The sequence below is a fragment of the Aptenodytes patagonicus genome, chromosome 10 (genome assembly GCF_965638725.1).
Source record: "Aptenodytes patagonicus chromosome 10, bAptPat1.pri.cur, whole genome shotgun sequence".
Taxonomy (NCBI): Eukaryota; Metazoa; Chordata; class Aves; order Sphenisciformes; family Spheniscidae; genus Aptenodytes; species Aptenodytes patagonicus.
The window spans coordinates 4,349,454-4,372,596 of NC_134958.1; the positions used below are offsets into that span (position 1 = coordinate 4,349,454).

The following is a 23,143-nucleotide window of genomic DNA, read 5'->3' on the forward strand; positions in this document are numbered from 1 at the left end:
AAGTCACTACTCTTATTGTAAGACTTCAAACACCCTTTACTGCTCATAGCTAAAAATCTGTTTCCAAAAACTGCTGAAAGTTTCTTCACAGCTTTGTCCTTCAAATTAAAGAGTTCTTTCTTCTCCCTGGTGTTAACTCCTCAAGTATTTACAGAGAGCACTCGTACGCCAAGCTCTTCAGCCTCTTCCTGATGGACAGGTGCCCTGTTTCCTCAGCCACCTTAGCAGCCCTCCTTTGTATCGTTTCAACACGAGGGAGTCAGAATTGTGCGCGTAATTGCAGATGGGTGCTTTTACAACAGCGTTAATACTTCCTGACCTCTACCAGAAAGAGCTTGCCTGACGTGCTAGAAATGCAGTTGCTGTTTTCCCCCGAGCAACACGGGATGATCATTCTCTCTTGCAAATCGCCTGCATTTCAATGCTCGGTAACTTCTAGGAATAGCGGTTTTCATTTCTGTTTGCCTTGCACACAAGACTCATTCCGCCTCCGTTTGCACACTGGCAGTTCAGTGTTGATACCCATGTATAAACAAAGTTTGAAGGCAGAAAAAAATGCTGATGGATAAATTCAAACATACGCCTAATTTTTATTATTTTTTTGACATTTAAACGGAACAGGTAAGTTCACAATTAAAACATTTTTAAAGTGCTGAAGTCCTTGTTCTTACTAACCCAGCTAAATTCTGATGCAAAGAGATGCGAGAATTTTTCTCACAGGTTTCTTAGCGAGACTGCTGCACTAGCCAGATCAAGGGAACCCCTTTTCTGTCTACCACCTTTCGCCAAAACGGATCGCTTCCGAAAAGACACCGCGCACAGGACTGCATCCACCTGCCGTGTCCGGCAGTGCCATTAGTTATCAATTAACCTCTGAAGCCTCTTTCGCAACGCTCAGTTCGAGACCCTCCGCCTGTTATGGCAGGCGCTGTCGTTCGTTGGCGCTTACCGGAGGAGCCCCCTTCCCCGCCGCCGCGGTGCTGGCCCCCTCCGCGACGCCCCACGCCCGCGGCATCGCCCCCGGCAGCCCCGCTCGGCGCCGCCTCGCCTTCCGGGCGGTCCCCTACCCCCGGGGCAGGGGCGAGGGGGAGCGGGGCCAGCCCCGGGGCAGGCGGAGAGCCCCGCGGCCCTCCCCGAGCCGCCGGAGGCAGAGCGGGCGGCTCCGGTTTCTGAGGCGGATTTAACCTTTCCCGCGCGGGGCGGGAGGGGGCGGCCCGCCGCCGGGCGCGCGCCGGCGATGGGGCGGGCGCCCTTCCGCGGGGCGTGAAGGGCTGAGGCGAGGCGGCGCCTCGGGCAGGGCGCGGCGCTCGCCTCGGGGCGCACAGGGCGGCTGCCGCCTCCCGCCGCGGGGATGAGCGCCTCGGCGGCCACCGGCGTCTTCGTCCTCTCCCTCACCGCCATCCCCGTCACGTACCTCTTCAACTGCCTGGCGGCCAGCGGCAGGTGAGGCGGGCGAGGCCGGGCGGCTCCCGCCCTGCGGGGAGGGGAGGGGACGGGAGCGGGCGGGCGGGCGGCGGCGGGGGTGAGGGAGGTGCGGACGGCCAGGGGAGCCCGGCGGGTATTTTTAGCGGCGGCGCAGGGAGAGGGCAGCTGCGGCCGCGGGGCTGAGCGGGACGGGGCGGGAGGCGGAGCGGGGCAGCGGAGGGCGCGGGTCAGGCCTCGCCGCGGGCAGCCGGGCGCCGGCGGGGCGCGGCGCGGGCGGGAGCGAGCGCGGCGGCCAGCGGGGAAAGAGCCCCGGGTCCCGCCCGCGTCCTCTAACCGGAGCCGTGCCGGGATGCGACCGGGGAGACGTGAGCGGGGCTCCTGGCTCGGGAGCCCAGCGTGGCCGCTCACCCCAGGACCCTCAAAACTGCCGGTTTCGCATCACCTGAAGCGTGTCCCGGTGTCCCCGGAGCTCGGGTCACCGCCAACGCGGCTGAGCGCCGGGGCTGGCTGGTAACACCGAAAGGACAAACCAGCCCGGAGGGTATCGCCTGGCCCCGCAGCGGCTGCGCCCGCACCGTGCCTTGAACCCCGGGGCAGCGGGCGCCGGGGGCTGTCCCGGGGCTCTGCGGCCTCCCGCCGGCTGCCCTGCCGAGGCGTTCACAAACAAAATCCAATTCCGTTCAAAAACGAACGGAAGAACGCACCAGCCTCAGAAAGCTCCCGAGCCGCACGCTTCAGGCACCCCGTAAGACGTGCGAGTTTTAACTGAAAATGTCCATGTGCCCTCGCTCTGCCAAAAAAAATAGGATCCCAGGATAAACCGCAGGTCTAGAAAAGAAAAGTCTTTCCTCATGGAAAAACCAATGTACTTAAAGGTCCGTGTGGTATTTTGTGATCTCACAGCCTGGGGTGTTTTGCCACTTTACTGCACAAATATTTGCTGCATGTTTTTAAGGCTTTGCTACATGTGTTCCTTCCTCATTTTCCTCCTTCTGGCCGATAACTTAATTTTTTGTTTCTCACTGCTAGAGAAATGCCGAATAACACGTGCTGACTTACTTGATTCATTGCCAATATTTATTTCAAATTGATAGACCGCAGTGAAAAGTCACTGCAATGTTAACAGCTGTAATGGCATGAAGAAATTCATCACTGGGGAAACAGATTAGCGGAAGATTCGAACCATAAAATAAATCAGCAAGCTAGTACTGCTCATCCTGAGTCAGAAAGTATGTGTGTATCTATTCTGAAATATTTGATCTTGCAGGTTTTTTGCAATAATTTTAAGTCAAGTTTCGCTAAGGCTGAAATTGTCACAGTATTATTTGTTTGTACACAGTTTGCTTTCTTGACGCACAGGGTGATACTGTGTATAAAATCATGTACGAAATATTTTTAGCTTATGCTTCTGGACTTTGCCTGACTTTCCCCTCCTTTTTTTCCCATATACAAGCACAAAAGTGAAGACTGAGAAGGAGAGTCTGTCTTAAAGAGAACTAAATACAATTTACGCACTTAGAGCTATAAACCAATTTCAAACTGATTTTCTTAACTTGCGTTTTCTTGGGGAAGGAGACAAATTTGCTTTGTGCCAAAGATTTTTGCGCTTTCCTCCACCACCACTTTACATGCACTATCATTATAGCCCCGCCTTCAAAGAAAAGGTCGTTTCTGCCGAGCCCACCTGTGTTGATTACTGACCCCCCCCAAGCGATCCTGCCTTATAGGGCTGGAGAGACCATGGGTAGCACTTCCAAAACTGGAAATTAAACCTAGTTCCATCATAAGCACTCCACGCTGCCGCTCCTATGCCATGGGACTGATGTGTTTTATTTGCCAGTATGTAATTTCCTGAGTAGATAATTTATTGCTGAGGTTAGACTAAATGTCCCTAATGATCCTTTTTGGCCTTGAAATCCCTGTGTTTGTGACTTTCACCTCTTGTTGGCCTTTAAGTTTTCCATCGTTTTTGTTTATTTTTGCGGATACCAGTATGAAAACTGATTTTAGTCAGACAAATCTAGACTCCTGGATATGTTGTTTATCTAGCTATTTTCGTATTTTCTTTTTTTAGATGATCACATGTAAAAAGACAGGCACATAAATTCTGCAAAACTATAAAATGAATACTATGACAGGCTGGGCGATGGACTTTAAAAACAGCCTTTTAAAGTATTAAAAGTTACTTTAAGAGTATGTGCATTTGAGGATAGCTGATAAGAAAAGCTGAAGAAGCAAAATTCTGTCTTTTTCTCTGGCTTTCTTTTAAACTCTTTTTCTTTTTAATACTGTTACAGTTCCTGGGCAATCGTTGCAGTTGGATTGCTGGTTCTGGTTTTTATTGCTCTGTTGGCTCGTGTTCTTGTCAAAAGAAAACCACCAAAAGACCCGCTGTTTTATGGTATGTCTTGGTAACAATGAAGCTAAATTCAGAAAGTGTTAATTTATATGAATGATAATATACGACAGTTATTTCAGATTGAACATTTAAGGCATGGCTTCAGAACCCAGTCTGGTGAGGTGCTAAGGAGCCAAGAAGGAAAGAAAGACTGGGGAAAAAGGAGGAGAAATAATGCTTCTTTTGAACCTTTTTATTCTTCTCAAATAGGAGATCCAGCTTTGGGACAAGCCAGGTTTCCTATGTGAAAAGAGTAAGAGTAACACTCGAGTTGGGCTGTGAAAGTGTTTGAAATACGGTCATACCTGCTCTGTCAAGATCCTCTTTGTAGAAGGACTTAGGCACCACAGTAGATCTCTCGTGTATCTCATCCTGAGTGGACTCATTTGAGATTTTATGGTATTTTGGATCAACAGCCTCCATGACTTGGATCTTCCTATGATTGAATTCCTTAATTCTCCCATTTTCATTAGGTTTCTATGTTAACTCACCTTTGTGAAACCTCCCCAACTCTTGGCTCAGGCTCTCTGCAGTCTCATGCAAGCATTTCTATATTGGTACTTTGCCATAAAACAATAGAGATATTGGTTACTTTTTAAAAGGAAACCTTAGGTCTAGATTACCTTATAGCAAAAATCCAGAAGAAAAAACACTGCTGTTGTGCCTGTGGCTGGCCCAACAGCTCCCTTGAGCTGGAAATTTTGCAAGATGGGCCCAGAGGCAAAGCAGGGTACAAACCACCTGTATTTGCCCTCTGTCTTGCTCCTCATTACAACTCGTAGGCGTCTGTCCCCAGTGTTCCGCGTGAGGCTGGGAACTCTCAGTTCATGCTGAAGTCAAAGGAAATAAATAACATAAACCTACCGCAAATAAATTTCCTGTCTCAAAGGAGTGACTCGCTAACTTGCCAGATAGGTCTCTTATGGACTGCCGTGGCTAATGCAGTTTGCCTTGCTCACCTCCAAAAATGGCAAGTCACATTTCCCTCTCCGCCTCCTTTTGGTTGTCCTTTCCCCTTTCCAAGAGATGACTACGCTCAAGGTTGTCTGCTTTGTGTGACCAAGATTTTTGAAAGGCTACAAAGTCCTTTCTGCAGACGCTGATTTTTCATGGAGGCTGTGCCTCCAGCTCTACAGGATTTCACATTCCTAAGAAAAGCTTCCTAAGAACTTTGTCGACTAACCACTGACTGAAAAATATTAAGCTCTGTGGGAAAGTCATATTGTATGTCAAATATCCGTGACCTCAGAGTAGACGCATCTAGTTCAATAGGTATCTGCCCGACTGAATTTATTGGACTGTGAAGTAACTGTGTGATTCCAAATCTTTTATTAATTTATTCTTTTCCCTTTATCTTATTACAGTTTATGCTGTATTTGCCTTTACCAGTGTAGTGAATCTAATAATTGGACTGGAACAGGATGGAATTATTGATGGATTCATGACTCATTACTTGAGAGAGGTAAACAATTGATTGGCTTACAAATGTAAACAAAATCTTTACTATAAATAGCTTGTTATAGTATTTGTCACAGAAAAAACCAGCCACTAACACACTCAAAAGGGTCATCTTGAATTTGGTCATTGACCTGTTTCATTATTGTTACGGACAAAACCCTCGTTGACTTGAAATCACTGATTCATTTGGAAAAAAAGAGCATACCTTTTAAGCTCTGACGTTATTTCTTTTAGTTGAAGTAATGCTGCTCTGTATTAACTTCTGTGGGAATTGAATAGACTGTACATGGTTGCAGGAAGCCATAGATACTCGGGAGCGGATGAGTACTGCAGTACCTAAATGTGTTACCAAGAAGGAAACAAAATCGCTCCTTTATTTTTGCCTAATCACGTTACTAAAAGGAATTAGAGTTAAAAAATGATGATGCCAGATGCCTAGTCAGCAGAATCTGTTGGCTGCTGAATATCAACATCCACCAAAAATAGCTCAGTAAGAGCTTGATATGAAAGTCACTGAAGTCATTGAAAAGATTCCATGAACTTCAGCATGAAATGAGTTGGACCTTACAGGGTTATACATTATCATCAATATATTCAATATTGTTGTAGATCTCTAGGTTGCTAAATATATCTTTATTTGTTCCATGTTAAATGTATCTTTATTTTGTACCTTTATCACTAAAATATGGGAAAGCACTATTTCCATGATGTAGCAGAACAATACTGACAGTCATACATAGGGGTTTTCCCTTCCATCTTGGACTCTATTTTGCAACTAGAGAGCTGATTTAATTATACCTGATCCTACCTAAATCAGGTTTGTGCTTGGAAACGTGTATTGTCAGTCAAAAACTGTACCTCTGGATTGAAAGAACATCAGTTACTCTTCTGAAATTGTTTCCTGCTGTTCTTATTAATTATTTGTTATTCTTCCTCTAATCACTGTATCTTTTTAAAAATACATGTTCCCTAGGGCGAACCATATCTGAACACTGCGTACGGCCATGTGATCTGCTATTGGGATGGCTCCGTTCATTACCTGATGTATCTGTTGATGGTGGCAGCTATTGCATGGGAGTAAGTAATTTCAATTTGTGTACCATTTACACTGCTTGCGTTCTCATATAACCTACAAAGGGCTTTCTTTTCCATGCAGTATTTAGATTTTCCTTTCAGGACTGTTTCATGTCTTAGGCCAAAGCAACGCTATTAAAATTTCATTACTTTCAGGAATTGTACCCTCACCAAGTTACCCTTGCTCTCAGCTGAATAAGCCCAGCAAATGCTTTGACTTGTAGTCTGTTGTCCTTACCCTGCAGCAGAGAGCATAGCCCATCTGCATGCTTTGTCTTAGTTAAAAGGAAAGCTTAAAGATGATGCACGTTAAAACCATGTGTGAAAAACCATTTTTTTTCCAAATAACATATTTATGATAGGAATAACGCATTGCTTAACATGATGATGATGATGATCTCTCACCCATGTTAGAGAGTATCATGCAGTTTAAGAAAAAATGGTTATTTCTAGAGATTCTTACGTTTCGTGCTGTTGAATAACGAGTTTGAGAAAATAAGTATTTAAATTCCAGAGGCTAATGTACCCGCTGGTAATAGATGCATTAACAGAACAAAATTAATTATTAACTAATTCTTTTGTAGTCTTGTACAACCTGTGATGTGCAAAAACACGCAGTCAGCCTTCAGATGAGTGAAACATAATAGCAAATAACTGAGTATGCACAAATCCTGTACTGTTCATGTGATAACCTTCCCACACATGAATGTAGGATTTCTCCATATCCCCCTCTCAAAGGCAAGAATCCACTGTTGACTTGTGGTACAGATTTTAAAACCTTTACTTAAGATACAACCATGGCAATTAGTATAATATTTGAGGGTGATTTGGGGTAGGGGATTTTTAGGGATGGTGCAAAAATTATGTTTTGTTTTCTTTTTTAAACAGACAAAGCTATAGAACCATTGGCCTCTACTGGCTAGGTTCCATTATCATGAGCATCATTGTCTTTATGCCTGGAAACATTGTGGGTAAGGACATAACTTATATGACTAACTTTTTCCTATGAAACATTTTCTAAATTCAGCATTAGGCTATCTATATTTTACTGCAGTATTGGTTCCTCTCTAATAATATGAAAAAGGGATTTTAGGAGTATCAGGAAAGACATGCAAGATATTTCAAAATTTAAATATGAGGAAGGGAAGATGGAGACCAGGGAAAAAAAACCTTTCAATTTCAATGCTCTCAAGGAAAAAAAAAGTATTTTGTTATACCCATAAGGTTTTCATCCAAACTAGGTTTAATTTAAGCAATGAGACAAGAACTGTCGTAGTATCATAAAAATATAAATCTTATTTTGCATAAGATTTCCAATTTACTTAATAGTCTGACTTTCAAGCAGCTTACAAGAGGCATCCAAATCACCTTTAAAAGTGAAATCTGGAAGTTACACTATTTTCAAAATAAATTTAACATTCCTAGATTTCTAACATAAATCAGTGCATAGCTGTGCTGCTAGAGGTTGAGAATTGTAATAGAAAATTTTACATCATTATGACTGGCAGGTGGTCCTTTAAGAGTGCCACCCCCCTCAATTAAAGATTTCCTTTTTAGCAAAGCTTAAATTGAGGCAAAGTTGACAAGCGTTCAACTGAGAAGAATGTTCATGTGTCCAAATCCTGTAGTCAGCTTTAGAAAAGCTCGCTATGGCCCCGCTTTTTATGCCAGAGGAGGAATATTCATGGTGCAGCCTGGGGCCAGTCCAGTCCTCTCCTTTGTAGATACACACGCACCACAGAGAAAACAGTCAGCAGATTCAATGTGACAATATCTCTTCCTCTTTCCTCTAGGGAAGGCTGAGAAACTTGTTCTCAAAGGCATGCCTTCTGCCTTCCTTTCTGACACAAGAGAGTAGCCAGTATAAGAGACACGGTTTTCCCCGATTTACCTGGGCTGAGGATAGCTCTCTGAATTTATGGTTTGTCCTCAAATATTAGTACAGGCCTGTAGGAGAAATCAGGACGCTGGAAAACAAATGCAGTATCAGATCTTAAAAAATGGATGCATTCCTTTTTTCCTTTTTTTTAAAGAAGGATGTCTCTATTTGAAGCAGATTCCATTAAGAGATTTCAAAGCTGTCCTATCCTATAGGATTACCTAGTGCAGAGTGACTGAGGTGGTTTCCCGTCCACTCAAAACCCCCCTCATTTCCGAAATGGCTGATAGGCTCTCTGGCACCTGTGACTACCACTATTGAGCACACCATTTTCAACAAGATTTGTGTGTTGCTTTCACAGTGATTTCTAATGTTTTATGTTTACATTACCATAGCTGCTTCAGGTTTGATTTTACATAGGATATTTTTTAACTCTTCTGCAACACAGCTTACAAACCCTCATACATCTTATAATTGTTTCTTAACAGGCAAATACGGAACAAAAGTGTGTCCTGCTTTTTTCTTAAGTGTACCATATATTTGCCTTCCCATATGGGCTGGGTTCCGAATTTATAACCAACCTTCAGTGACTCACGACACTCCAGTCAAGGTAACATTATTGTATTTAAGTGTTGGCTACTGTTAGGAAAACTGAAATACGCTTGCTGTTTCTACTGAGTTTTATAGGTCCCTCAGTGCATGTGGAATGCACTGTAACTGTTCACTGTTACAACAATTGCTGCCAGGCTGTGTAGACACTGTAAAAAATTCTATACTGCAGGAGCATTTCGTTATGGTGGGATAAAGAAAAAGCAAAGGAATCTCATGTTTAGAGTAAAGAACTCCTTTTTAGGTGTAATTGTGTTACTACCCTCTATCTATGCAGTTTCTGACTGTTTCAGTTTCTTAGCTGATGAAAATATTGACATATACCAGCTTCATAAAGCACCACAAAATCCTTATAGAAGCTCTGCAGGAAAGGATTCTTCTGCAGATGACTTACAGAATTCATGTAATTTAATGATTTTTTGCATGTGCATTCTGCAATATTAGATTTTAGAGGTAAGACATTGTACATTAAATGATATGAAAATTATTTACACACTTTTTACTTATAAAAAATCTGTAAAAATGATGTTTACTTAAGACTCCTTAGACTTTTGCCTTTGAATTTACTAGTTGGGCTATAATAAGATTAACTGAGCAATCAAAAAATGCAACAATAGTTTATGCACTGTGTTATAAAAAAAATCCCTGCAGTACAAAGCACAGAACAGATCTTAAACTCTTTGTTGCTATAAGCAAGCCAGTTTATTGCCACAGCACACCATACCAGTTGTAATATAATCAATTAATATTTTTTGCATCACAAGAGCTCCTGAGTCTCAGTCAGGTTCATTCCATAACTGAAAACATAGACACAGATGAAGGAGTTAGATCCTATTCCGTAGCTGCTAGGCAGTCAGTGTGCAAGGGGTGTAGCCTATGGCATAGAATAACAGCAGATGATGCACTGACAGATTTTCCCAGAAATGTATGAAAGAAAGAAATGTATGAAAGATAACATTCAGCCATCCATCCACAATTCTTCAGTAGGAAAGAGGGGTATAGACAGATGTTCATATCTCCTGAAGTTTAAAGAACCACTACAAAATCACCACTTTTAGGGCAAATCCCTATGAAACGCAAATTGGGGGAGACTTCAGGTGCCAAACTCGCTTCTACCCTCCTGCATAGGCTTATAGGAAACCACATGTCCCATCCCAAAGCAATTTGAGCTGATTTACTTAAAGACGTCACTAATTCTAGCCAAAACCACATTCTTCAGTCATCAGGGTGGAGAAGTTAAGTGTAGTTAAAGATAGTGATGGCAATTTTTGCTGTATATATTAGTGAGAACATCCTTTGCATGGAGGATGGATGAAGGTTTCAGTACTAGGAAAACAAACTGAGACCACCACAGAAATTGCTATTATAGAAAATACGTAATGGACTGCTTATTTGCTGAAATATAGCCATGTCTCCTATGCTTATCAGGAGCTAAACTGCTTACCTAGGTTTGATATTTTGCTTTGGTATATACTGCAGAGAAACTTAGTTTTTAAATTCTATTTCAAAAAGAGAGTGCATGAAAAGCTGGTGGTCTGAAAATTTAACATTGCACTTCTTAGTGAATCCTTTCTTGTAAGCCTCAGCTTCCTTGTGCAGAAGGTGATAGAAAAAGCCTTGATTCCTTTCACAGGGGCCTCCTACCCCTCCTAAGTAATTTCTCTTTTAGAAGTGGTATTTTATCTTCACAGCTAATTTATGCTCCATATCCAAGCATAAATACCTGGGTTCAATAACTGTGTACCTTAAAATGCCTTTAAGTCTTAACATGACTCCTCATGAATTTTTCTTATTTTTTATACAACGCTTCCATTTCCAAATTAAGTATTGTTTCCAGGAAATAATTGTGTATAATGCTACTAATCAGTTAGCTAATAATTGTAAGTCCTGAAAATATTTAGTTCTCTTTCAATAGATCACTTGCAATTAGCTGTAAAATTGAACTTTTTTTAGCTATCATTATTTAGAGCTGGTATTAAAAGATTTAGGAAGAAAACATAATAATGTTTTTAAACATGGTAGGTAGTGTAGGTATATAGAAAAATACTTACATGAAAGCAATGGAGGCAGGGTATATTCTGTTGGCCAAGGTATTCATTGCTATATTATTATAAACCAGTTAGTTAAAAAAAAAAAATCACTGTTGGGACAGAGAAGAGGTAATCAAGTTTTGGGTGTTTTCTAACAGAGGTGGGTGCATGGGAGAGGAATGGAGTTATGCTCTCATTTAGAATCAAACCAAGCTGTGCTGCAATATTTACAAAGCCCAGCAGATTTATCTACAAGTATATCAGCTCAGAGAAGTTTAATGTAATTTAAAATTCATTAACAGAATTAATCCACATAAATTCAGATTTGCACATGAATTCTGAAGGGACTGACTTCTACGAACAGCACACAAGAGTATTCAGATTCCTTAAAACTGATCATGCAAGGAGCCTCTCAGAAGTTATGGAAAATAGCTTTTTTCCTGGAAGTGAGAGAAATTGCAAAGCATGCCTACACAGTTCTTTGTTACACAAAAGAAACAGCAGGGTTGGCGAGATCTGTGCAGAGTTCAATGTTGTTTGCAATAAATGGGAAACATGTGGCAGGTCAGCTCTACTCAGCCAGTGTACTTAACATGTAATTCATTTTAGCATGTATTGATGTGACTTTGCTGTGTAAAAGGGTAAGGCAAAATTACGATGTAGCTGAGGTCTGTCAGCAAAGTGCATAATGACTTTTCAGATTCTTGCTTCTGCTTTTAAGCTTTGCATTTTCATTTTGTTTGCATAAATGTATGCATAGAGCAAAAAAAGGTGAGTTTTCTGTACCTTGGCAATTTCACAAACTCATACTGCACCAAAGGTTTCCACTAATACTGGCTTTGTCTCCAAAACCTCTAAGTACAAAGTTCTATTGTAGCTTTGTGATCACAGTAAATATGCACATTCACTTAGCATATCTTTGGAAAGGAGGAACAATACATATATATAAGCTTTATACTTAGACAAAAGCGGAAAGAAAATATTTCAACCCTCACTTTCCATCATCCTTAGGTAGCCTACATCTGAAAATGACTTGCAACTCAGCAGCCATGGGAGGCCTCTGTCTTTCATAGGAATAAATATTAGAATATAGACATTCTTTGCAGGTAATAGTATAAACATTCCTACACTAGCACTTCAAATACTGTGAAGTGACACTATACTGCCAAAACAGACCTGTTAGTTGTGTTTGAAAAACAAAGGTGTCACCTTCCCCCCCCCCCCCCCCCCGAAAAAGATCCTTTAAAAGAAAAAAGAAATAGTTTTATGAAAGGGATGGCCTCTGTGTTTAAAATAGCCTTATTTTTGTTAAACTACAATTCAGATCTTGCCGTTCTTACCCAGGAATTGTGCTTGCAAGATCAGTTCTCCAATATTGTGAGTATCTTGATCCTGAGTGCTTCTAACTGTGCCCCTATATCCTAATTATTGTTTTGTGCTGTGGAGACAATTCCACAAGTGTATAACAGGAAGGAAATTAAGTTTTTCTTTTGCTGTCTGCATGCCAACACACAGCTAATAAAAAGGAAGAGGAAATGAGTAACACATAAAAATGGAGAAGTTTTCCCTCTGAACAGATGCTCTGATGTGCTTATAATTTTGTCTGTGACTACACAGTGCTAAAGTGTACCTCGAATTATTTCGATGGGTCTTGCAAGTTTTACCGTGCAGGCAAAGAGATGACTTTGGTTCCTCCAAGCCATCTTCCATGTTATCTGGCCTTTGCTACCGTGGAGAGTGAACCCCTCACATCTGCCCACGCAGTGCAGCAGGGGGATTCTGTTCTGAGGCTGAGGAAAGGAGGCACAGAACCGATCAGATCCAGATGCTGAGAAGTGCTTCAGTGCCTGTCAGAGGAATCCATAGTGTACAGTAATAAAAGAATGAAAGGAGTAGTAGCATTACACACAATTATTTCCTGGAATGAAAGGAGGACTTACCACACGCTCCATACACACACATACTTCATTCTCTATTTCTGCATTACATATTAAGATATATTATTTGCTCACACAGCAGAGAACTCAGCTGGCCACAGAAAAGCTTTTATTTTATGCCAGTGATATTCCATTAATTTCCATAGTGTCACAGGCTGCTGAAAACCAGCATTCACTGTCAATAATGAGATGGACTCTCATTATGCTGTCCCTCCAAACAATCCTTTTACAAAGTGTACTAGAGTCAACTTCAGATGTTTGAGACAAACCTACGTTTCCAAAGCTTTTCTACATAGGGACATTCAGGAAAACGACTGCATTCCGATTAACAAAACATGCAACTTTGAAGTTAGTTATGCTGCTTTAAAGCCTTACGTGATTTCAGAGTTAGTAGTGTTCATTTGATTTAGGTTGCTTTGAAAGTAAACTAATCTGTATGGAAACAGCTTTAGTTGAATCCTTTCATTTCTGGAGTTTGTTCAGATTAATTTTCCTGACTACATCCTATGAAGTCTGAAGTCACCTTTTTAGATGTGGAAATCTTTCTGTCTCTGAAATCAGCGGATAAATAGGGTAACGTAACTGAGAACTAACTGCTTCTATCATAATGTTTCACCGCTTCACCCTTCTTGTAGCGACTGATCTGGAGTTAAATACATGTCATGTGGAACCGGGATGTACTTACTAAACATGTTCTGTGACACGTTCTGTGTTGCAGGTGGTTCAGGAAGTCCAGAAGAAAGGACTCTTAAGAAGACCAATAGATTTAATGTTAGCTGCATACCTTATTCTAGCAACGGGGTTTTGCATTTTTAGGGGCATGGTAAGTTGAAGATATTTTAATATTCTGGCCTCTAATTTTCAGTCAAACTTTTAAATTTGAAATCATTGTGTCTGTGTGAAAAAGCATGCACATTTTGGTAAAGGGAAATCCTGTGACTTTCAGGGTTGGAATAGGCCTTAAATATATAAAGGACAATTTGATTATTTATGATAATTAGCAGTGCTTTGCTTCTCCATTTTGCCCTGTGTAAAGTATGTTTTTCAGAAGAAAGTAGGTGCGCAATCACAAGAGTACATAGCATCCCAAGTGCAGATCAACATGACCTAAAACTGTTTTCACTGGTCTGGTGTTACATTTATGTCCAAGAACATGGAGACAAACCAACTAAATTAAATCTGTATTCATATTTTTCTAAACAGAGATGCATAGTTAAAAATCATATAGGAAACCAAGTTAATTTACACTGCATAAGATAGAGGAGAACATTTCCACCTGGAAAAAAATAAATTGCCCACATTACCTGAACAACACATGTTGTTTCTACTTACCAAGAGCTGATTTTTTAAAAAATGTTTGCTTTTTAAGCATAGTTGATTGAATTAAAATTTGAGGGAATGAATCAGTACTGAAAATGCTTAAAGTAGATAAAGCCAGTAGTAGGCAAAGCTAGTCCTTTACCAGCTCTAAAGCGTTTTCTCTCTTAAGCAGAAGGGAAGTTGTATATCATTCAGTGAACAGAGCTCAAATGTTCAGGTGTCTTAGACAACTGCCTGCTTGTTTGATTTGTAGATCTGATCCTGTCTAGAGTAATTCAAGTAAGAGCTGACGATAAGTACCCAAGCAACATTTTATTTACCTAGCACAGACTGTCCTTTTGTAGTTCTGCTGCTCACGTTACTCTCTCATCTTCTGCTGTTTCTCCGAATGCTTGCCTCAAAAAATATTTTTTTTTCCTAACTTGTCACAGACTGCTTAATTTCTTATAGATCATGCTACTTCAGAGCACCACTGATGCAGGTTAATCAGCTGTTTTACCTGTAATTTCGCTGTGCAAAATGTTAATCTCATGCTCCAACATCTACCTTGGTTCTGCAATCCCACTTCATTTCTCAGAGGAATTTTTTGTTGATTTTGAAAGTGTGAGCATTTCCTTACACATTTCCTTCACCAGACAGGAACTGCTTACTGGCCTTATACATACAGAGATCAACTGAACATCTGTGAGCTGCAGTAACCATGATTTTGAGAAAAAGCTAATAAAACATAATCCATTATAGCCCACCCAGACCTCCCTCTTGGGTGCCCATGTTGGAGAAGAACAGGGAGGACTATCCACTGTTTGTATATCTCTGCATTTCCCCCTCAAAGTCACACAACAAATACACATGAAATGAAGTTGTGCAAAACTTACTGTTCAGTCCTGTAGCTTAGGCATTAACGATGCCTTGCCATAAAACACTTAGTGACAGCCGTTGACACAGATTGCTAACTCATTTTAGAATAGTATTTTTTGAGGTAGTTTTAAGGGCTACTATGAAAAGGAACCACTTTTGTAACTGGGTCTCTCCATGTTTATTGGGAACTTTGTTCTTTCTGTAGGAACGTAAAGTCCGATAATCTCTCCTTTGCTACTCTCTTTAAAATTACTATTTTTTTAAGTAACACCTGTCTCTCTGCATTGCTCTCCACTGCTACCTTGCCACAATGCAACCCTTTTCCTGGACTACATCCATAGCTTGCTATCCTAAAATTGGGTGCTTAACCTGAAGTTTCCACTGTTCGAGTAGTTTTCCATTGGAAAGTTTTTTTGCTGGGATCAAAGTCTTGTTTATCAGAGCAAATCAATAGCAATTATGCTTTTACTACAGCATAGCCAACTGACTGAATTCTTTTCCAGTCAAAATCTTTAAAGCAGGCTGTGAGCATTTCCTCACAAACCCTCTGAGCAGGAGCCGAGAGGAGGCTGCATTTCAGCTTTTTAATTGGTGATCAAATGGATCACCTTTGCAATAGATTTTGAGCAAGCCTCCAGGGTAGCAGTGCTGCAGATCACTAGCGAATCTTCAGGGCTGGTAACAGGTATCAGGTTAGCTTGTTTTAGAACAAAGTCTTTGTTCACAGGAAGTTTTAAAAATTCTTCTTAGATTGCTCTGGATTGCCCTGCTGAACTCTGCCGGCTATATATTCAACTTCACGAGCCTTACATAAAAGATCCTGCTGCCTATCCTAAGCTTCAGGTAAAGCATTGACTGTGGAGCATGGAGTGTTAAGAAGTGATTTGTTAACTGGCACAAAGATGAAGCCGTGGGTTTCACAGATGACAAGATCAGTAAGGGAAGTATTTGTTCACGGCAAGTTAAATGGTATTTCATATTTTCTACTACAGCCATTACAGGGTACCAACTCTTTGTTGTGATAAACTTAACTTGGATTCAAATCAGTTACCTAGAGTTACACATCCTAATTACTCAGGCTTCATTTAATATAGTCCATGAAATGTATCTGCATGCTTTTTATGATCGTTCCCCTTCCTTAGAAGGGCAAAGTAGACTTTCAGTCTGGAATAATGGAGCAAAAAGGGGTGTAGTAGGACTAGAGTCCTTAAGCTCATGTTACACTTCTGTCACCAGTGATGCTCCTTGAAACGTGACACTTTTTTTTTTTTTACACAAACCCTATTTACACAAGCATTGCAGAGGAGGGAACGTTTTGCTTTAGTTTTGTAGTATTTGCAACGTTGCCATTCTTTTGCAACCCTGGCTGCTGCATGGGGGCAGGACCTGAAGCGGTAAGAGGATTCAAGAGCAAGGCAGTGAGCAGAAACCAAAAATCTCTGCTGGACCTGTTTTCTGGGAAAGGGGTGGCTTGGGTAGATCTCACACCTCCCAGCTGAAAGTGCAGTGGAGCTTGAGAAATGGACACCCATGTTGTGTTGGGCACTGAATTAGGTCAAGCCACACTTACTGGCATGGTCTCAGGACAGCAAGGGGTTGGAAGACATGTCCTGAGATGAAGGGGATTTGTATGGGCCAAAGAGACAGCAGCTGTCAGTATTAGTGGAGGCCTTAGGGTAGGTGGATCCAGTCAACAGCATCCGGGTGTGAAACTCTTTCTCAAGCAAGTTATAGCTGCAAGAAGGCCTGGGAATCATTGCTGTAAGGAGTGCAGTTTTGAACAGTCTCAACTCCTCAGTCAGCAGCTGGCTAATTTTTAAATGCATCTCCCTCACACTGCAAAGCAACTAATATTTCTGTTTAAAATGCAGATGCTGGCATACATGTTCTACTCTGTGCCATACTATGTGATTGCTCTGTATGGCCTGCTGGTGCCTGGTTGTTCCTGGATGCCCGATTTAACCCTTATACATGCTGGAGGACTAGCTCAGGTATTTCTTTGTAAAATGTTCACTCTTAAATTACAAACTACTAAGTAGAGAACCATAGAATAAATAAGGGGCCCAAGGCTTGATCTTCCCATGCGGGTTTTATGCCATTGTAACTCAGATCACCTTTTATATCTGTAGAAAACTAATTTAAGGGAGTGGAGAATCAAACCCATGTGTCTCTAATGACTGCACTCTTGCTTTAGTAGACTTCTCTCCTTCTACAGAATCTTTTTACTGGGCTCATTTAAACCTTAAGCACCATGAACTCTTTAGCTGTGACCATGAAGGAAGCCTGTATTAAAGCTGTAACAGTCAATCATGTAAAAAACCCAAACCACAACAAAACAGTAAAATACGTATTGTTTCCATGACATGTTTGGCCAACTAGGTAGTCTGAAAAAGGTAAATGGAAAAAAAGTATCTACTAGTCACACAAAAGGAACAGTATCAGTTGATGATGTTGATGTAACACTGGGAACCTCCTGGGCCACAAACCACAGTAAGACTAGGACATGCTCATGTTGCTAGAGGCAGACCAATGACCATACTTTCTTAACTCATTCTGTTCCGATTCTCTTAAATAAACAACTGGAGTTAATTACTAGATGGTGCTGACGGGTATGAGAAGACTGGCCCAAACAAAAAAATTCAAAAGGAATAGTAAATGACTTCTCATGACATATAGATGACCATTTAACAGTTGAGACAGTGACAATTGGTTCATACTGTACGTAGGAAATGAAATGAGCTCTGAGCATCCAGACAATGCAGAAAATACACACGTAATCCTGCAACAATAATGAGAACACAGGGACACAGCAAGAAGTGTAATTCAAGTACCACTGTTAGACACAGACCAACGCTTTGTTCCCCAGGCCTGAGATAACAACCACGGATACAAACTGCAATCCAGCTTAACTGCCCAGTAAGGATGGGGGGAACGACAGTTTATTTTCTATTTGTGAGCAGCTATCACAGAGAATATGACTCTTTTTTTTCCAAACACACCAGTTAGAGAATTTTGAATCACCAAATTATATCAAAACAGAATCTGGCAAACATATTAATGAGGAGGTTTAAATGCTCAAAAGGTATCATAAATATCATACAACTGTGTTTGGCCCAAATCTAATCTAAAAAAAGCACAAGCTAGCTAAAGTAGGCAAGCCAGTGTCAGGAACCTCTCTCTACTGAGAGATTACTCAGGTTTCATGAATTCCCCAGACAGTCAGGAAAGAAACTGTTCCTTCAAAGATTATTTAGCAGAAGGAAAAGTAAACCTGAAGTCAGAGTGTGCTATCACAATCCTGCAAACTTACCAAAAGGCTCAGCCTCCCAGGTTGGAGGCAATTTTTGTTTGGTTGGTTTGGTTTTGGTTTGTTGGGGTTCGCTTTGGGTTTGGGTTTTTTTTTTTCTTTTAAATGTTTCCCATAACACACACTTTCTTTAACGGCACTTTGTACCTTTTAGCTGTATGATTAATACATGCAACATTTTGTTGCTGAAGTCTAAAACACCTCTTAAAACCCCTCTGTTGTCCCTTGTGGTTTGGCTTCAGGATAATGCTGATTTACACGTTAGACAAGGAGAAGAAAAGCTACTGGTAACCCAAAGCTAACACTCAAAGTGTCCCATTTTACTCTTTAAAGCTTGTCCTAGGAACAAGCAAAAACTGCGGGCTGACAGAAACTGACTAAGAGAACTGCATGTTGCTGCATACTCCCCACATTTTGTCCTGATTCAAAAAACATTTCTTTAAGTTTGAGAGGGGTTGGGTTTTTTTCTTGTAGTTTTTACTTTAATGCACTGCAGAATGAACTTCAGTCATCCCACAACTGAACATGATTTAATTGAGCTGACTTGGTGAACTGTGAGCAACCTGGGATGAAAAACATGTGTGACAATGAATTGAGGACTCCCTTCTATATTATTTTTGGGTTTGGTTATTTTGAGGCACAACACGTTTCCAGGTTTGTCTAACGTTTCCTCAAGCTAAAACATTGCAATTGGTAATTAAAACATACATAGGTAATGAAACACATTTTTCTTTCTATTATGCACAAAGGTCCAAAGAAGGTAAATCTGTAATGATGGAAACAGTGGGCATTGCCCCCGGGAATGAACACTGCTCCTACAGATGGGGACTGTGGAGACTTTAATTATTTTGTTTCTATCATTATGAAGTATGTACTTTTTACAAAAACAAGTATCAAAATACCATGTGATGCATCTAAACAAAGAACCTCTAAAAATGCCTAGCCTTTCACACATACAGAGAAATATTTACTGTTTTTCAGAATTACGTATAGCTCTCAGCTCGAGTTATTCTGTTACTAACATTCAGACTCCAAAACCAGGTTGTGACCCTTATTGGGCCTTCTGAAGCTTCAGGAAGAGCTCTTTAAATGTCACTTGACTAAAGTACCAGGAGCTTTGATCATACAAAAGGGTTGGAATAGCCTCTGAACTTGATTAACTTGGTATTTCCCTATGCAAGTGAGCCAGATGAGAAGGGGTGAAGAGCCAGGGCCCTGCTACCCAAAACCATTGTCTCACCAACTCTCCATAGCCCACTTCCCCTCCCTACTCTCTCAGATGTAGAAAGTTTTTCTTTACTCCTTCTCCATCTAAGTGTTTTCCTTAACCCTGCAATTTCTAGTGGCTAGTTTCTGCAGTGCCTCTTGTCTGCAAGAGAACCTAAACCCAAGGAATATATTTTTCTAGGTTACTCTCTCCCCACTCTATTTGATGGCTTTCCTTAGGCTCATAAGACCTGGTCCAAACCCCTCCAAAATCAGTTACAGTCTTTGCTTGATTTTAGTTGGTTTTAGAGAGAAGGCATGGAGTGAAGAAGGACTCCTAACCTTTTTCCAGGCCCTTCTCTGTCCCTAGCTGGAGGGCTTTCTTGACTGCAGGGTAAGAAACACTCCAAGTACTGCCTATGATTAGGCTGCAGGCAAAAAATATTGTAAAAAAAAATCCAAACCCAAATTATTTCATAGAGACAAGCAGCTTAATGAGTAGCAGGCATATGCAAATCGCAGTTGTCAAGTTGAGCAGTGCCACGTCCAGCACCAGGCAGCTTTCAATTGCTGTTGGCCGGCCTGATCGGCAGGCTGGCCGAGGCTTCGAGGTTAACAAAGGCTGTATCTTAGACAGATAAGGCCACCTTAGAAGTTTACCTGCAGCATCTCGTTTGGTTGATTTCTCAGCCCAGTTTTAGGGGTTCGATCATCAAAATGATCCACTTAGAAAGGGTTCAGTAACAGAAAGTGCCAAGGAATGGCTTATTTGCTGAGAGGACCTGATAAGGAGGTCCTTATTGCCGAAGGACCGGCAAGGTAACACCACAGACTCCAGGTTGCTCTCACTTACCACAATGCCAGCCTGTCACCCAACAGGCAGAGCCATGTGCAGTAACTAACAGCTCTCGGCTTGCTGCTTAAAATTATGGATTTGGTGCAAGTCTGCCTGGTACTTGAAAGAAGAGCAGGACGGGGCTACCGGTGAGTGAGAGCGCTGCTTTTACAACACACACCCTGCCCCAAGGGGGGGCGGGGGGAGGGGGGAAAAAAAAAAAAAAGGTAGAAGCAGAGTACAGTCATGGAAAGGAAACACATGAGATTAAAGACATAACACAATTTCCACAGAGGCAAATCAAATTTAAAAAAAAGAGTGACTTTAACAAACCTAAATATCCTCCCTGGTAATGAAAGGAAAAAGCAATGTGTTATATTGAAAAACAAGTCTAATAAATAACAACTTCATTATACGGTGCATCATTAGCTAGTAAAAGTCTTCATGGGCTACAAATAGAACAAAGTGTTTCTGCTCTTTCTTTTTACAATGCTCAAAGCTCACTAACGTGCCACAACTCTTGTAAGAGACAAGACCACACAATAAGGCTTAGATCTTCAAAGGCATCTAGGAGGCTGCGGGAGCTCTGGGTCTCGCAGCAGCAGTCCCTCACAGCTCTTTCTGACAAGGCTTACTATGAATTTACTGTCAACTTACTATGATGCACAGTTGGCCACTCTTGGAGACAGGCAGGCCTTGCAATCCTCCACAGAGAAGCACATAGCTTAGCATCTTGTTCACCCCAGAAGAGGCTCTAAAACACTACCAGGAGGCTGTTAGTGCCTAGGTGAACATCAGACAGCCCCAAACCTCCTACCTGAAGCCTGACGGTGGCTGGCTCTCTGCTTGGGAAACTGCCACCTCGTGTAACACGAGGTCTTTGCTGCTGAGCGCTACCGCTCCGGCTGCCTGGGCTGAGGTGGCTCCCAAGGCGAGGAAGGTAGCAGGGATCTGAGCAAGACCACCCAGGTGCCAAAGGCAGTTCCTGCCTGAGACAGGTGAGAACAAACAGGCTACAAGAGATGGGCTGAATTATGAGGCTGATATAAAAAGGCTGCTGATAGCGAGCCCCTGAACATCTGTTTACTGTGTAACAGCTATTTACAGAAACATGCTAAGTGGCACTCTGCTGAAGTGTGTTTGTATTTGATTTCTTTGATTACTCCGCTTCCTGACTCAGGTTTGCTAGATCAGCTCTCCCTGTTAAGTGGAGGTGGTTACAATCACCTGAAAACTGATTTCCTTTTCTGTTTTGATGTATGGTCTCAACCTAACCTTTTGCTAGAGGGCTGCGTATTAAAACACCTGCACTGTATTTCACATTCTACTTCGCTAACCGTGAGCAGAACTGCGTTCTTTGCGAGTCCAAAATAACTCCTGCTGAAGCCAGAACAGAGGACGTGATTTGGCCATAGTGTACTCCTCCGCGTTACTAAAATCCCAGTGTCCCTTTCTCCTGCTCTGCTTAAGATCAAACTGATATTTATCTTCTCAGATCTCCTCCACTGCTAACTAACTAAATAATAGTAAAAAAAAATTGGACACACAATAGTTAATGTGAACGAGCTGTGGCTTGAAATAGCAGGTAACAGATGGAGACAAAAGACAGCGACTATCCTGACGCTTCTATCTTTAAATGTCTGTTTACGCTAAAAATACGCTGCGGCCCAGCAAGCTTGTCTTTGCGTATAACCTTCACTGTAAACGTAACCTATACTTCAGAACCGCCCCCAGCCCAAAAGCCAAATATTGCAGACGTTTTCTGAACGCATCAGGAGTTCTGGGATCAGAATCTGGAAGACTGGGTTTAAGATTTAAAAAAAAACCAACCCCCAAACCAGAACTAACACAGCTTCCAAGATTTTCTTTTCTAACTTTATTCGGAGTGAGTGTCTGCTTCCCCCCGATGCCAACCACCACGTTCCTAGGTAGGTGGCTGCGGGTCCTGCCCCCGCTGCTGGGCTGAGGCTTAGCACTGCGGCTCTCTGCGGCGGCGCACACTTCTGCGGCCATGCGCCCGGGGCAGGGTCATGGGCCCTGTTGCATGAATAATCACCTGTAAGCCGAGGGTGAAATCCTATACCTGATGTAAAGATCAGCGCCACCGTGCGCGTAAAATAAACCTCCTACCATGGTACTGACAGTTCCTCTTCCGCCTCTTATACCGAGATATTAATGACCTCAGTTTAGACTGTATTTTTATGCCGCTGTGCAAAAGGATGGCGGATAATTCTGGAATAAAAGGGCTGGCTTGGAAAATGTCACTGGAGATGCATACTTGCATGCGGATTGTGCTGTCTTTCCAAAATATACATCAACTTTACCTTTCTTTAATATATACGTTATATACACACCACAGGCTCAATTTTCCCACATTGGTGCTTCTCTTCACGCTCGAACTCCTTACATCTACAGAGTCCCTGAAGAAGCAAAACAGTTCTTTCTGATATTGAACATAATCTATGGGATTCTTCCCCAGCTGTTGGCTTACAGGTGTGTCAACAAGCCAGAGTTTTTTATGAAAACAAAACAAGAAGAAAAAACGGAATAGCACAACTGTTTGCAGCTCCTCTCTTTGGCTGGGTATATAATTGGGTTGGGATGCAATCGGAACTGCTCAAACGGAACCCAAGCGAAGCGTGTAAGATGTGTAAAATTGCACAATTGTGTGAAGTTGCACAGTCTGTTTTGTTTATCCTCCTCAAAAAGGGAAAATAAAGACGACTGCCTTCAGTACCACTTCTCAACATTTTGACTTTGCGCTGCAGCGGAGTTGCTAGTTCACATAGCTATTTTTAAGTAAGCCG

At 41.8% G+C, this 23,143-nt stretch overlaps 1 protein-coding gene across 2 annotated transcripts; it reads left to right on the forward strand.

Moving 5' to 3' along the window:
- The first annotated feature begins 1,318 nt into the window (after positions 1 to 1,318).
- TM6SF1 (transmembrane 6 superfamily member 1) lies at positions 1,319 to 23,072 on the forward strand. 2 transcript variants are annotated; one of them, XM_076347877.1, is made up of 10 exons: positions 1,319 to 1,443; positions 3,723 to 3,826; positions 5,188 to 5,285; positions 6,255 to 6,358; positions 7,244 to 7,326; positions 8,723 to 8,844; positions 13,529 to 13,633; positions 15,739 to 15,831; positions 16,860 to 16,979; positions 22,696 to 23,072. In XM_076347877.1, the coding sequence occupies exons 1-10, from the start codon at positions 1,352 to 1,354 to the stop codon at positions 22,885 to 22,887; spliced, it is 1,113 nt and encodes a 370-aa protein (XP_076203992.1). In that variant the 5' UTR covers positions 1,319 to 1,351; the 3' UTR covers positions 22,888 to 23,072. The 2 variants fall into 2 exon arrangements, with proteins under 2 accessions (XP_076203992.1, XP_076203993.1); XM_076347878.1 differs by lacking the exon at positions 16,860 to 16,979.
- Positions 23,073 to 23,143: the final 71 nt, after the last annotated feature.